This window comes from Macrobrachium rosenbergii, chromosome 21 (assembly GCF_040412425.1).
Source record: "Macrobrachium rosenbergii isolate ZJJX-2024 chromosome 21, ASM4041242v1, whole genome shotgun sequence".
NCBI classification, from domain to species: Eukaryota; Metazoa; Arthropoda; class Malacostraca; order Decapoda; family Palaemonidae; genus Macrobrachium; species Macrobrachium rosenbergii.
This window is the reverse complement of record NC_089761.1, coordinates 44075016-44089745: the sequence shown is the minus strand read 5'-3', so window position 1 is coordinate 44089745 and position 14730 is coordinate 44075016. Positions and strand designations below refer to the sequence as shown.

At 35.4% G+C, this 14730-nt stretch overlaps 2 protein-coding genes across 3 annotated transcripts; both read left to right on the top strand.

Moving 5' to 3' along the window:
* The first annotated feature begins 1060 nt into the window (after positions 1–1060).
* Positions 1061–4146, top strand: LOC136850053 (actin-2, muscle-specific-like). Of its 2 annotated transcripts, none has more exons than XM_067123608.1 (2): positions 1061–1121; positions 2871–4146. In XM_067123608.1, exon 2 carries the CDS (start codon positions 2905–2907, stop codon positions 4036–4038), a length of 1134 nt encoding a protein of 377 aa, XP_066979709.1. In that variant the 5' UTR covers positions 1061–1121; positions 2871–2904; the 3' UTR covers positions 4039–4146. The 2 variants fall into 2 exon arrangements, with proteins under 2 accessions (XP_066979709.1, XP_066979710.1); XM_067123609.1 differs by lacking the exon at positions 1061–1121 and adding an exon at positions 1222–1240.
* A 6302-nt stretch (positions 4147–10448) lies between these two features.
* LOC136849595 (actin-1-like) lies at positions 10449–13533 on the top strand. The gene is made up of 2 exons (XM_067122911.1): positions 10449–10510; positions 12083–13533. Exon 2 carries the CDS (start codon positions 12100–12102, stop codon positions 13231–13233), a length of 1134 nt encoding a protein of 377 aa, XP_066979012.1. The 5' UTR covers positions 10449–10510; positions 12083–12099; the 3' UTR covers positions 13234–13533.
* The last annotated feature ends 1197 nt before the right edge of the window (positions 13534–14730 follow it).

The following is a 14730-nucleotide window of genomic DNA, read 5'->3' as shown; positions in this document are numbered from 1 at the left end:
AGTGAATAGTTACCATGGAAGATTTCCCATAAAGCTACCTTAAAATTGAGTACTAAATAATGAAAAGCTTGACAATTTTATATAATTTGGAACCAAAGTTATTGTCAACATATTCATAATAATTTAGTATTGAATATAAATTTGAAATAATATAATTAGTGTATTTATAAATAATTCATCATATATATTCTAATAATAAATTCATATATGAAATATATATATTCCAGATAAACTAATGAGTGAAAGTTTTATATGATAGCCAGCCGTTAATACTCATGGAAGCCAGATATATTCAACGGGTATAATTGAATTTCAATATGGAATGGGCTCCCAAGACTCTGACAAAGAATATTATTTTTTTATCAATACACTAAAAAGCATATTTTCTCTGTCTGTCTGTCTGTCTCTCTCTCTCTCTGTCTCTCTCTCTCTCTCTCTCTCTCTATATATATAATATATATAGATATATATATATATATATATATATATATATATATATATATATCACTATTCTTTCATGTGACAAATATATATCGAATAATAAGCTATTAGCCTATTTGTACAGACATATGACGCGTCACTATTCTTTCGATTAAATATATTACGGATTCAGCATTAGGATTTCATAAACAATGAAATAAAACACGCTGATTATATATATTACGGAGCATTAGGATCTCAAAACAGAAATAAAACACGCAGAGAGAGAGAGAGAGAGAGAGAGAGAGAGAGAGTTTGTTTAAAAACTGAAAACGCTATGGATAAATGTAGTAATACATCTCGACGTTATTTTAACAAATTATACCTCGCGTAAAAAAAAAAAAAAAGACATGTCCAAGCGGTGAAAAAACGTAAATACCCGTTAAAAGATCGCTTCTATGGCCGTGTACAGATGCAGGCTTTTATCTTGAAAGATGGCCCCCCTTGACTGATCGTCGTCTCCTTTAATCTAGAGGAATCTGTTTCTCAAGACCACGGGACAGCTGATTCCCAGTTCCCACTTTAGGCCTTTTTGGCTCCTCTTCGGTATTCTTTCTTGAGAAGAATCATGCAGGTGGATGTATATAAAGAGCAGGTTTCCCTGCCCCACCTTAGTCACTTCGCGACTCAAGAGACCGGTGGTAAGTTCCTTCGACAAGCGGGTGATTCAAACCAGGCCAGTCGGAGGGGGAACTGTGCGTTAATTGGCTGTCCTTAGCAAGATCTTGGGCGTCAGAGAGATACAGCAGTCTCTTTTGCGGTGTGCTTTTACGCAAGCAGTGCTATCTGATTACATACTGGTGGATTGTTACCGTATGCTTCTGGAGTTTTAGCTATTTTTCCAGTGTCTGAGTCTTTAAACGAAGTGAAATTGTTTGAGTTATAAGCTTCAGAAGTGAAAGAACTAACGTGCATTCAAGCCTCAATATCGGCGCTGTTCCTTTGATTCAGACTGAACGCAGAAAATCTTAGAGGACCTTTCAGTTTAGTTCTTCCATAACTAATTCCATATTTTACAGTGTTGGCTTAACGCTTCCTATTGCAAAATAAAAAGGTAATTCAAGCTAAACAAATGCCACATAATATTAAATTGCTTGGCCCTTACACTATTTTGCTTCAATGCCTAGTGTACACGCAAAACGATTCCAAAGAAAAAGCGCATAATTTTTTTATCTTAAAAATAAGATATTCTTCTTTTTTAATGCATTAGTTTCAGCTCATATTTCTTTTTATAGAAAACAAAACGCGTTCTCTGAAATCCTGTTACTTTCGTCGTTTCTCACCGAATCTTTTTTAACCGAAATGATCACCCACAGCAAACATACTAAAATCGACGGAACCATTCGACAATTTTTTTTCCCCACGGCTTTGAAAAGATTCGATTCTGAATGAACGAAGATTGTCATATCTTCTTAGCTATCTCTAAATACAATGCAAGATTAATAACTCGATTTTTTTTATTAATTTTCTGTTTTCCGTTTTCAAGAGAGAAAAGACTGTCCTTAAGAGCCAGCGGTTCGGGAGAAAACAACAAATGGAAATACTTGATCTTATGCTTTCAGAAGCTGTCTCTTGTGATTCCCTTTCGAGTGAAGAGTTTTCAATACTCTGGCCTAATCATTTTAAGGCATCGTTAGTGATAAATTTTGCCTCTAGACAATCACAGACATGTACTCCCTTTTCATAATGAGTTAGCAGGTCATGTTTTTAAATTCTTATAGGAGTTATCTTAATTTGCCATCAATTTATAGCTTTTCTTTAGTTACAGTTTTATTAAGGATGCAAATGATGCTGAATAAAAAATAAGGCGGGTATTTTTAAGAATAGAGGTGTACTATTTGCATTTTTATTTCACTGGTTTAAGAACAAGGGTTCAGTACATGGAACTTGAAATGCACCCAATAAAAACAGTTTAATTTGCACTGAAATGCAACTAATAATAAATACTTTAATTTGTAATAAGCTAGTTTTTTAATTCCAATTTAACGGGAAAACCAGCTGATATTTATAATGGCTTTCTTTTAAATATAAATCGGATGCAAACTTCAAAATATATTTACAGAGGGGATAAATGGATAAACTGTAAAAAACTAAAATAAAACAACGATACGTTCGGTAAAGAACATGTGATGTGATAAAACACAATATTGTTTTCCATACTCTTAATTAAAGGTAAACTAAAGTAAGTTAGCAACATTCATTGGTAAATAAATGTGAACATTTTCTAAGCATGAAGGAAAAGCAGCCTCGTAAAAACAAATCTAAACTTGAATCTTTAATAAAATAGGAGCAGCAAAACGTCTGACGAAAATAAATCTAAAAAAAAAATTTTTCCAAATGCAGAAAAATAAAAAGCACTCAACATAACTAATTTTCACTCATTTTTATAGGTAGAAAAGAAACACTCCTATACAAATCCCAGCCATGTGTGACGAAGAAGATGCGGCGACCCTCATCTGCGACAATGGCTCCGGTCTTGTCAAGGCTGGCTTTGCCGGTGACGATGCCCCACGTGCTGTCTTCCCCTCCATCATCGGCCGAGCTCGCCATCAGGGTGTGATGGTCGGTATGGGTCAGAAGGATGCTTACGTGGGTGATGAGGCCCAGAGCAAGAGGGGTATTCTTACTCTCAAATATCCCATCGAACATGGTATCATTACCAACTGGGACGACATGGAGAAGGTCTGGTACCACACCTTCTACAACGAACTCCGCGTTGCCCCTGAGGAGTGCCCTACTATGCTTACTGAGGCTCCCCTTAACCCTAAGGCCAACCGTGAGAAGATGACTCAGATCATGTTCGAATCCTTCAACATGCCTGCCATGTATGTCTGCATCCAAGCTGTCCTCTCCCTCTACGCCTCTGGCCGTACCACTGGTCAGGTCTGCGACTCTGGTGATGGTGTCTCCCACATGGTACCCGTTTATGAAGGTTTTGCCCTTCCCCACGCAATCCTTCGTCTTGACTTAGCAGGACGTGATATCACAAATTACCTTGGGAAGATCATGACTGAGCGTGGCTACTCCTTCACCACCACCGCTGAGCGTGAGATTGTTCGTGACATCAAGGAGAAACTCTGCTACATTGCCTTGGACTTCGAGGCTGAGCTGAACACTGCAGCTGCCTCCTCAACTCTTGACAAGTCTTATGAGCTTCCTGATGGTCAGGTCATCACCATCGGTAATGAGCGTTTCCGTGCCCCTGAGTCTCTGTTCCAGCCCTCTTTCCTAGGTATGGAATCTGCTGGTGTACATGAGATTGTACACAATTCCATCATGAGGTGCGACATTGACATCAGGAAGGACCTGTTAGCCAACATTGTCATGTCTGGTGGTACCACCATGTATGCTGGTATTGCTGACAGGATGCAGAAGGAAATTACTGGTCTCTCTCCATCCACCATTAAGGTCAAGATCATCGCTCCCCCTGAGAGGAAGTACTCCGTCTGGATCGGTGGTTCCATCCTTGGTTCTCTGTCCACCTTCCAGGCCTTGTGGGTCACCAAGGAGGAATACGATGAATCTGGTCCTGGTATTGTTCACAGAAAGTGCTTCTAAAAAATGATGAGTCGTTAAAATGCTACACTCTCTTTGCTATCATATATGCTTGTAGTAATGCTGCCACCACAGTAAGGTTTCAAGTCTAAATAAACGTCAGTTTCTTATTATCATTCTTCCATTTCCTTCCCTACTTATGTTTTTCACAAATATAAAGCCGAAAATTATATCGATTATCAGCATACATTCTGAGGAGCCAAACGTCATAAAAAACAATGCTACATCGCTTACAAAAATTAATTTATTAAATATTTCTAATATAGTATTTGTGAGAATACAAATTTAATAAATGCTCCTTCCACCTTTCTATAACGTTTCCCCCACTCAACTTCCATAAAAAATTCTACCTCTTTTAATGAATTGGGAAGAAAAGCTTTATAAAGTGAAAACAAATTTACACTACCTTCAGTAAATCTATGAATCATTTTAAGATGGCTGTTAAACTGAATCCTGAAAATGGCCTTTCCGTATTTCTTTACAAAATTAGTAACATAAATCTCAGTTTCTAATAAAATATCTGGGCTCTACAGGAGATATCTGGGCTCTACAGGAGATGAGTAATTTCAATACATCCATTGAAGTCGTAACGTAACATTTATGAATGACTCTAATTCCCTGAATGCTATTCTTATTCACGGGGAAATAAGGATAAATAAATCATCAATCTGCCCACTCACCAACCAAAGACAACGCTACCTTTCTCTCACAAAAATCAAACATTCCCTTTCATTTATTGAGAGATAGTCAAGTAACTTTATACAGCCAGTGTCTGAAGAAATGAAAAAAATAAACAATCGAAAAAGCATTGCCTATATTCTTATCAAGGAGTTTTATAAAAAATGATGATGTTCTAACAGAAGGTGCAAGAATATTTAAAATAATTATTTGAGGTCGACTATTTGCAAGCAAAAATATGTTGAGAGAACTGAACATATAAACGCTGGGGCAGTTGCTGCGTTTGGACAAGATAATGCAAAACCAGCCCTTTGTAGTCTTTATTCATTTTATAGTGTGAAAATTATAAATGAAATGTAATTCTCTCCAACTCTTTTACCAATAAAGGATATTGTATTTCTAGTCCTGAAAATATTCTCTCTCTCTCTCTATCCTTTTTTCTTTCGTTTTCCAAGACGACTGCGAAGGCTCAAAGAAATTTTTTAGCGGTCGTAAACGCGGCACCCGAGGCCTTTCAAAGACTTTGATGATCATATCTCTATAACTTCGCTGTTTTATCATTTCACTAAATAACAAAAGACCAGGGAGTTTGATTTCTACAGTTTGAAATGAATCACGCGAAGAATGCACTCTTCAAAGAAGCGAAGCGTGAAAAAGTTAAATCTGGACTGCCAAGTGAGAAGACACCAGGACTAAAAGAAAAGCAAAAAGAACAGAGAAATGTAACTGGGGACCAAAGAGACACTAAAATGAACCTGTATTTCCTTTTCTTCAAAGGTGCCCTGTATGCACCAAACCTCCATCAGGTCCCACCCCTCCAAACGGGGACGGAGTGAATCAGTTAAATATTAAGAAACAGTATAATATACAGAAAACCTGGGGTTAAAAATAACATCTCTTTTTCATTCACCAAAACTTTACTTTGCCATCGATCAGGTGAATGATAATAGTGGCATGCTGGCTGCTCCACTAGACTTTAGCGGAACGATCAAGCTCGGCGAAACTCCGAAACATCTAAGACTTGTTACGAGCATCAGCATGAGCTAACAGGCGAGATCCTAGATCCTTCTGCTAATATTCTACTTAAAGTAAAATTGCTTGTTTTTTTTTCTTTTATGGCTGAAGAACGTAACAATACCTGGCATAAATTTACGCGCCTTTATCAGGCAACTAAGTCTTTCAACTAGTTACAAGACAAAAAAAAATTGGGCAAGATATTCTATTATTTTAGTATTATCTTATGTAAAATTTCATATTGAATATATGAAAATTACTTTACTGTGATAGCCTTTAATGAATCACCCTATCCAAGTAACGTTCATATGTATAAAAATGAAAAGAAAATGTCTAAATCAGTTTTCTAGGTCATCTATTTGTTTACAACGTACTTAACGTGATAGGGATACAATCACTTTTTGAAGTGTTTTCCAACTGTACGGACAACATGACTGGTTAAACATAGGGACTGACAATGCCTCGTTAAAACGCTTGCAATTCCCCGCTGGAGCAACCCGTGTGACGATGCCTGATAGTGCGTGTTATTTATCTCTCCGATGGATGAATAAAACTGATGTATTTTATTCGCCGAACATTTCCGTAAATAAGGAAGTTGTGCGCTGGATGCCTTCGTTATTCCTCCATGGAATATTCAAGTTGTGGTGTTTTGTTTCTCTAAAAAATATGAAGAATAAGACTGTTATAATGTTTCCAGTCAAAGTTCTTAAGGCTGTCTGCCTTTACCTTCCCTTACTTCCTAATAAGCACCATATTTTTTGGAAGCTTGAATTTCAAGTCAATGGCACCTGTGGGCTTGTTCCATATGAGTAGGGTTCATCTTTTGAATAATAATAATAATAATAATAATAATAATAATAATAATAATAATAATAATAATAATAATAATAATAATGCAAGATTAATTGGTTTGACCTTATTTTGAAAATTTGATTAATAACTGCTTGAGAGAGAGAGAGAGAGAGAGAGAGAGAGAGAGAGAGAGAGAGAGAGAGTGGTGGGGGAAGGGAATTTGTCAACAGGGTATTTGTACCGCTGAATAGAAAACGGATAAGAAGAAAACGGAAGTAGTCTACGGGTTGTTCACGTAAGCTTCTGTCTCATTACATTGCACGAGATCCCTTTTCTTTCGTTTTTAAGATGAATTAGCGTAATATAAAAGCAAAATCTTACATTTACGTTTTAAGAATAAATAAACATTCAAGAGACACATAAAATTCAATCAAACAACGCCATAAAAATTAGAATAAGTTTGTCAGTTTACTAAATATGAGGATATATAGGACACAAAACAAACGTCATAGCCATAGTATAAGAGAAACAAACGTCATAGGGATAGTACAAGAGAAACAAACGTCATAGACATAATATAAGAGAACGATTTATAAATACTGAGAGAAAGGGTGATTACTATTTATGAGTTATTCATATTTCAACGTCTGGAAATGCCAAGAAAATCTGCATCTTAGTAAGGGTAAACATTACGATCAGCGGTGTTTCATGGAGGTCATGGATGCTAAGGCAAATCCAGGAAAAATGTTCTAAACAAATTCAAATATAGATCATTTTTAAAATTGGACAAGTTATTCTTCATCGAAAAATATTTTATTATATTGCAAAATAAAACAAAACTTTCTGAGATTTTACGTTTTGTTCACAGGGAAAAGACAACTTTTGAGTAGGAGGAACACAGGGAATGAAAAAATAAATTCCTTATACATTATTGAATTAGCATTACATAACAAAGCCGTCCAAGTTGAAGTAACTTTATCCCCGTGAAATTATATAAATTTCTCAGTGAAGCAGTATGGAATTGTTACTTATTAGAAAACTTACCACAACAATGAAAAAACATTCAATGTCATTCATACCAACAAACTATGTTCATACATACACACACACACACATACATATATATATATATATATATATATATATATATATATATATATATATATATATATGTATATATATATAATGTATACAAGTATATATATACAGCAATATAAATATACATATATATATATATATATATATATATATATATATATATATATATATATATATATATATATATAAATATATATATGCATATATATATATATATATATATATATATATATATATATATATATATATATATATATATATAGAGAGAGAGAGAGAGAGAGAGAGAGAGAGAGAGAGAGAGAGAGACTGTATCTGATAGATAATGTGTCAGTGAATATACGTCCTGTAATTCATTTAATGTATAGAAGGCAGGAATCCCACAAAAACGACAACGGAATGCCGCCACTGAGAAATCGATTCACCTGAATGGAACTCCCGACGGGAAAAGCAGGTGCAGCGTCCACATTCTTCAACGTCGTTCCCCTTTCTATTTATATCCACATCTCATTCGCGTTGTACACCTCGCTTATAGCTAATGTATAGCCATTACTATGTGCCCAGAATACCTTGGTGAGTACCTTCTCAGGACGAACTACTTTCCGTCTGATGGTTTGTTGCTGTAGTTAGGTGTAAACAAATCTAATACTGTCAATATCCAATTCGGCTCTCATTGGTAGCTGGTGATTGTTCTAATGCGCTTTCTGGTGAAAAAATTCAGTCTGTTTTGGACCATAATTAAAAAAAAAAACATGAGTATGTTTTTATATTTTATGTGTTAAGAGAAATGAACAAAAACAATCTCAATGATCTATGGCCTTACGTCAAATATTAAAACTTCCATCATTTATAAAAATTACCGTGATAGTCATACGTATAACCCAATAAGTAAAATACAAAGCTAAAAACTTCAATGAAAATTGTTTCCTGAAAGAAGAAAAAAAAAATCATGGCGAAAATTCTCGAGAATATGACCGCAGCAGATAAAACTATACAGAGAGAAAAGAAAGGACAACAAATAAACCACTTTCAAACATCATAACATTATCACTGAATTATATTCGCTTCATTAAGAACTCTTGATACCACTGCTGACTAAGTGTCCCAGGCAAGAGCAGCTATATATAACGGAAAGTCACATCAGTATCTTAAGGATAAGTATACCTCAAAAATGTATAATCTTAAACGACTGAAAATACATGCTTACATCCCTTGAATTTCAGTGGGTAGATGATGATGGAACACCATTTGTGTAAACTTCAAGAAGTGGCGATAGATCAAAATGCTTTTGGCGCGTTTCTTCAGCTCACAAGTTTATGCTCATCATAACCATGCATCTAATAGTCGTGGTTTTTTTCTTGAACCCTCATCCTACCAAGGAAACTACTTGATGAATATAACCATAAGAAATTCATCACACTTAGCCAACTCGTTCTTGAGAGAATACCGCTAACACTCACAAATGCGGCTGAACACATTACCTTCAGACTTCAGTGGCGGATAATGATAATAACTGACAGTCGTCTAGATTACATCGACAAATTACCTCGCCAGTGAAGTTGCAAAGATACGCTTTCATTTGTCTGTGCGTATATTGTGGAGATATTTTATGCTCAGGTTAGGATAATTTAAAGAAACCTGATAGGCATATTCATTAGGGGACCTCGTGATGACAATCTTGGGAAATGATCAAAAGATAAAGATAAGGTTTATAAACTTCAGTCGTACTTATATATGCTTATGGTATCTTTTAATATCGAAGAAGTTACTACGGTAATTCCTTGATAATTATGTTTAGCAAGTATGATCTTTATAGGTCAAAGGTCAGTCACAGATTTCCGGAAATTTAAAACATCTTTTTATACTGATAAATTCAAACGTATTTTACTAATTAACACTAAAAGGTCAAGATCAGAGGCTTTTGGTGGTTTAATGCTTCATAGCTGGCTATATATTAGTGACATGTTTTTCATAACGAAGTAATAAAGCTAATTACTTCTTCATTATCCTTCCCAAGTTTGAAATTTAAGGTTAACAGTCACGTTCACATAACCAGTAATAAATCTTTCAAAGTACATACACATATTCACTAATATTCGTACGAGTATTGGTGGGAGATGTGCTCTATATTGATTAGGCTATTCATTTTTCATGCAATATTGTTTAATGTTATTTCCCCGTTATTTGTGTCGATTCTAAATATAAACAGTGATGATGGTAAATATATAGTGATTCTCATAAGCTCAAATATACTTATGAATAATATAAAAAATAGTCTGCAACTTCATCACGTCTTTTGGATCATATAACTAATTGAAGTAAGGTCTTTAGAAAATGAAAATACATGCAATTATCTCATTCAAAAAGCAAATAATAACTAAAACCTAAGTACCTCAAACTACACTGTACATGTGAGAAAATCAGAGCGACAGCTCAGTGACTTGAGAACTATCCAGTGCTTTTACTTCTGCTAAATATCTAGTTCCTTTATCATGTTAAGCATTGAATTTTAGCATACAGGTAAAGCAATTTCTGTAGCTAGTACCTGTATACCCCCAAAAATGGAAAAATCTCTACTGAATAAACTAAAACTTCTCTAGAATTCAAATTAGCATTTCATTTAGTCTGTTGCTCTTAATTACCTCTGACGCTATCTGAAGTGGCTGCATGAGAACATTTGCAACTGCAGTACCTTTAACTAAGGGCGTACATTTAAAATGGATTACTTCAGATAGTCCATCTTTGGCGCAGGTAAACATTCCAGTCGTTAAGAATTTTGAGTAAACTATAAAAAGAAGGTAAAGTGCTGAATCTCCTTTAGTCACATGGTAAGACTCACGGCCAGAAGTAGAGCGGTGGAAGTTGGTGACTGATAAGGCTAACAAAATCAGTTTTAGTGAGTGAAAGTAATTTATACAAACTAATAAATATTAATAAGTGTTACATATACAAAATAAGAAATATTAACACCTGTTATATATGTGCAAATTGATCTCAAAACCAGTTCTGAAAGGGCAATGTTAAAGAAAAGAGAAACTAAATTGAAAGACGGCAATGGTACAAGCTGTGATATTGAAAAGAAATTCAACGATATTATTGGCAATTGAATGTCCCGGATTTTTACTGCACCACATCCAATATAAATGAGCGAAAAAAGAAATATAGCTTTGACACACGGCCCCTTCTACATTCTCATTTTAACGGCTGATTCATGGATGAATTTCCTGAGTAGAAAGCCTTCTATAATATTATGTGCTTCCTAATCAACTAAAAAAAGGGTCTTTATTAGCAGCGCGTTGAGCCTCCTTCTACTTACTGCGTCATTCACCCTTGTCATTCACGCATTCTCTCACTTCCTAAAAATCTCTTTCCAGCGTCTCTTTTACCTCTTCTATCGAACCCTAAGTATTTCCAGCATCCTGATATATATATATATATATATATATATATATATATATATATATATATATATATATATATATATATATATATATATATATATATATATATAATATATATATATTTGTGTGTGTGTATGAGGTGCAAGTTCATGGAAAGGTAACATAATCATTCCTAGAATGACATCTTAGGCTTAAAGTGAAACACCACTAACTTTAGGAGATATTGCTTCCAGGGTGGAAAAAGCTGGCTAAGGAGAAAAATAGCCATACTTAAGGCGACTTACTTGAGTTGATTGACGTGCTATATTTATCATACACGACATACGCCTAGAATGGGTTCAGCTAGAAAAAAAATTGAAATCTGAGAGCTCCGTTACTCTTTCCTCTTGAAGATCATGCTGTTTAAAAATGATGACGTCCATGTTTTTTTGGGGGAAATAATATACTTTATTTTTCCTTTATTAAACCAGAGAGAGAGAGACAGGTGGGGCGGGGTGGGTGTTGTAGGAATCTAGTTTTATTGACTAACTAGCATTAACATAAGGTCAACAATACACAACTGATATTCGTAACGTATAATTTCAAAGATTGCATTTCCATCTTTATTTACATATATCCATTTCGATCATACCTTTAAGAATTTTTTTTTAACAGTCAAAACCACTTTAAACTAATTCTTCCTCGGATAGCAGGTCCGCGTCAGAGGAATTTATCTAGAACCACTGTGAAAAAGAATACATTAGCTACAAACAAAAAATGTATCATTGCTTTAGGACCCCAATTATAAGAAAACTGTTTATAATTATAATACAACAAAGAAATTTCGGAAAGGGACACCTACTAGGAATTAAAAAAAATAACGGAATTACACACTAAACTTTCGTAAGGATTGCCATAACTTCCATGCCTATTTCTCAATGAGATTATTTGTATATATACTTCCTCCGTACAAATAACAAATTTCCTTTAAAGGTGACGAAATAGTAAAATTTTTCCCAAGGTAAATATGAGTAAAAACTATGAATAATTTCCTAATGAAATTTCAACCCTTTGTGCTCTTCTTTCAGATCCATAAAAAGTAAGGATGTGCGACGAAGAAGACTCGGCGACCCTCATTTGTGATAATGGTTCTGGGATGGTCAAAGCTGGCTTTGCAGGGGATGATGCCCCTCGAGCTGTTTTCCCTTCTATAGTTGGTCGTGCCCGACACCAAGGTGTAATGGTGGGTATGGGTCAGAAGGATGCCTACGTTGGTGACGAAGCCCAAAGCAAGAGAGGCATCCTGACCCTCAAGTACCCAATAGAGCACGGCATAATCACCAACTGGGACGATATGGAAAAAGTCTGGTACCACACCTTCTACAACGAGCTCCGTGTTGCCCCCGAGGAGTGTCCCACAATGCTTACAGAGGCACCGCTGAACCCTAAGGCCAACCGTGAAAAGATGACTCAGATCATGTTCGAGTCCTTCAACATGCCCGCCATGTACGTCTGCATCCAGGCTGTCCTCTCCCTCTACTCCTCAGGCCGCACCACCGGCTTGGTTTGTGACTCAGGTGATGGCGTCTCTCACATGGTGCCCGTCTATGAAGGTTTCGCCCTTCCCCACGCCATCCTCCGTCTGGACTTGGCTGGTCGTGACATCACCAACTACCTGATGAAGATCATGACTGAACGTGGGTATTCTTTCACTACTACCGCTGAGCGCGAGATTGTTCGAGATATCAAGGAAAAACTATGCTATATAGCACTAGATTTCGAAGGCGAGATGAACCTCGCAGGTGCATCCACTTCTCTAGAAAAGTCATATGAACTTCCAGATGGTCAGGTCATTACCATTGGTAATGAACGCTTCCGGGCACCAGAGGCGCTCTTCCACCCGTCTTTCTTAGGCATGGAATCCGTAGGAGTCCACGAAACCGTCCATACTTCCATAATGAAATGTGATATTGACCTACGAAAAGACCTTTTTGCTAACACGGTACTATCAGGAGGTACAACCATGTATCCTGGTATTGCTGATCGCATGCAAAAAGAGATGACCAACTTGGCCCCGTCTTCAATAAAGATTAAAATCATTGCCCCTCCAGAAAGGAAATATTCCGTGTGGATCGGAGGCTCTATCCTTGGCTCTTTATCCACTTTCCAGAATTTATGGATAACCAAAGATGAATACTTGGAATCTGGGCCGACTATTGTTCATAGAAAATGTTTCTAACTTTAAATAAAGATATTGAAACTTGCTTGAAACTATTCATTGAGCTCTTGGGATATTATCATTTATAAACATGCCGCAGGACAAAGTCTGAAGTGATAAATAAAAGAATATTTTTAGTTTTTTTTTTTAATCTTAATATTTACGGTAAAATGCTTATTTGGTGATTGCCTCATTTGTTTATAAAGATTAAGCAATAATAGAAAACTACACGTGTATCTGTGATCCATTGCATATCACTCATGCTTTGAAAATATATAACAGAACAAAACTTGTGTAATGAGAATCATTTTCAGATAAGGCAGAAAAGCAAAATGGCGCTTCGTTTTGCAGCCAGTATCTTTATAATGACTGCATATTTAAAATCCATTAGTATCTCTAAAAGCACAATGCCAGTATAAGCCAAAATTAAAGAACACGAATGAATTTCTGACGCTATGGGTTAGGGTTATGAACTGAAAAGATATCATTTGAGTCTAACTTCCTGCAAAGTTCGCTTACAAAGTAAGTGTGATGGAAGTAATTACGCAAAAAACCGAAAGACCCCTAAAAAAATAAACGAACCTTAAACATATGGCTAAAATGTACCAATTTGGATTTGTAAATATCAGCTTGAATGACAGATTATAAAACATCCTTACATACCAAGTAATCATTAACTGATGATAAGACAAGCCCAAAAATTTACGTAAAAAATCCGAGCGTCATTGTAAAAACGTCAAAACCACTGCCATCAACAAGAATGTTTGTTTTTGCAAGACAAGTTAAATGGCTTGGCCGTAAATCAGGCACTGGGGAACACAAAAACGGCCGAAATTGCGCACTAATTAATCAACCTTATGGACAGTCAAAATATCTATATTATTCAAATCGCCGACGTTTCACCACTACTGTAAACAAGCATTTTCTGAATTGCAGCTGTTTCTGTTAACAAGCAAGCAGTTTATTTGAAATGCAACTATTCTTAGAAATCAGCCTTGAATCTTGACAAAAAAAATAAATAAATAAAAACGAAAAGGACATAAACTAGTGATGAAAAATAAACTAATCAAAAAGTTTTTCATTTTAGAATAAGTCGTATTACCTATAATTTTCTTTTATTAAGATAATCAACCTAAGATATGCCATCGAGGAATAATTAAGCGTGGTCCACCCTTGGAAATACCTTAAAATTTCCCTTGTTAAGGCATGAAAAACTATTTTATCAGCGAGTGCTCCTTTTTTTCGAGTTATCTGCATTAATAATACACATACAATTCATATCACATGTTTATAGTTAATTTCCTACCTTCTTTTTTACAGTCCTCAAACAAAACCAAGATAAGTGCCAACTTTGCAGGGCAGAATCAGATTGATATTTTCAAGATTTTTAAGACAAAATCTGTTTTCAATTAAGAAAAAAGTTACTTGAGAGGATAAACATGAAACAGTTACCGCTACGTTCATTAATGACAATAATAATAATAATAATAATAATAATAATAATAATTATGATGATGA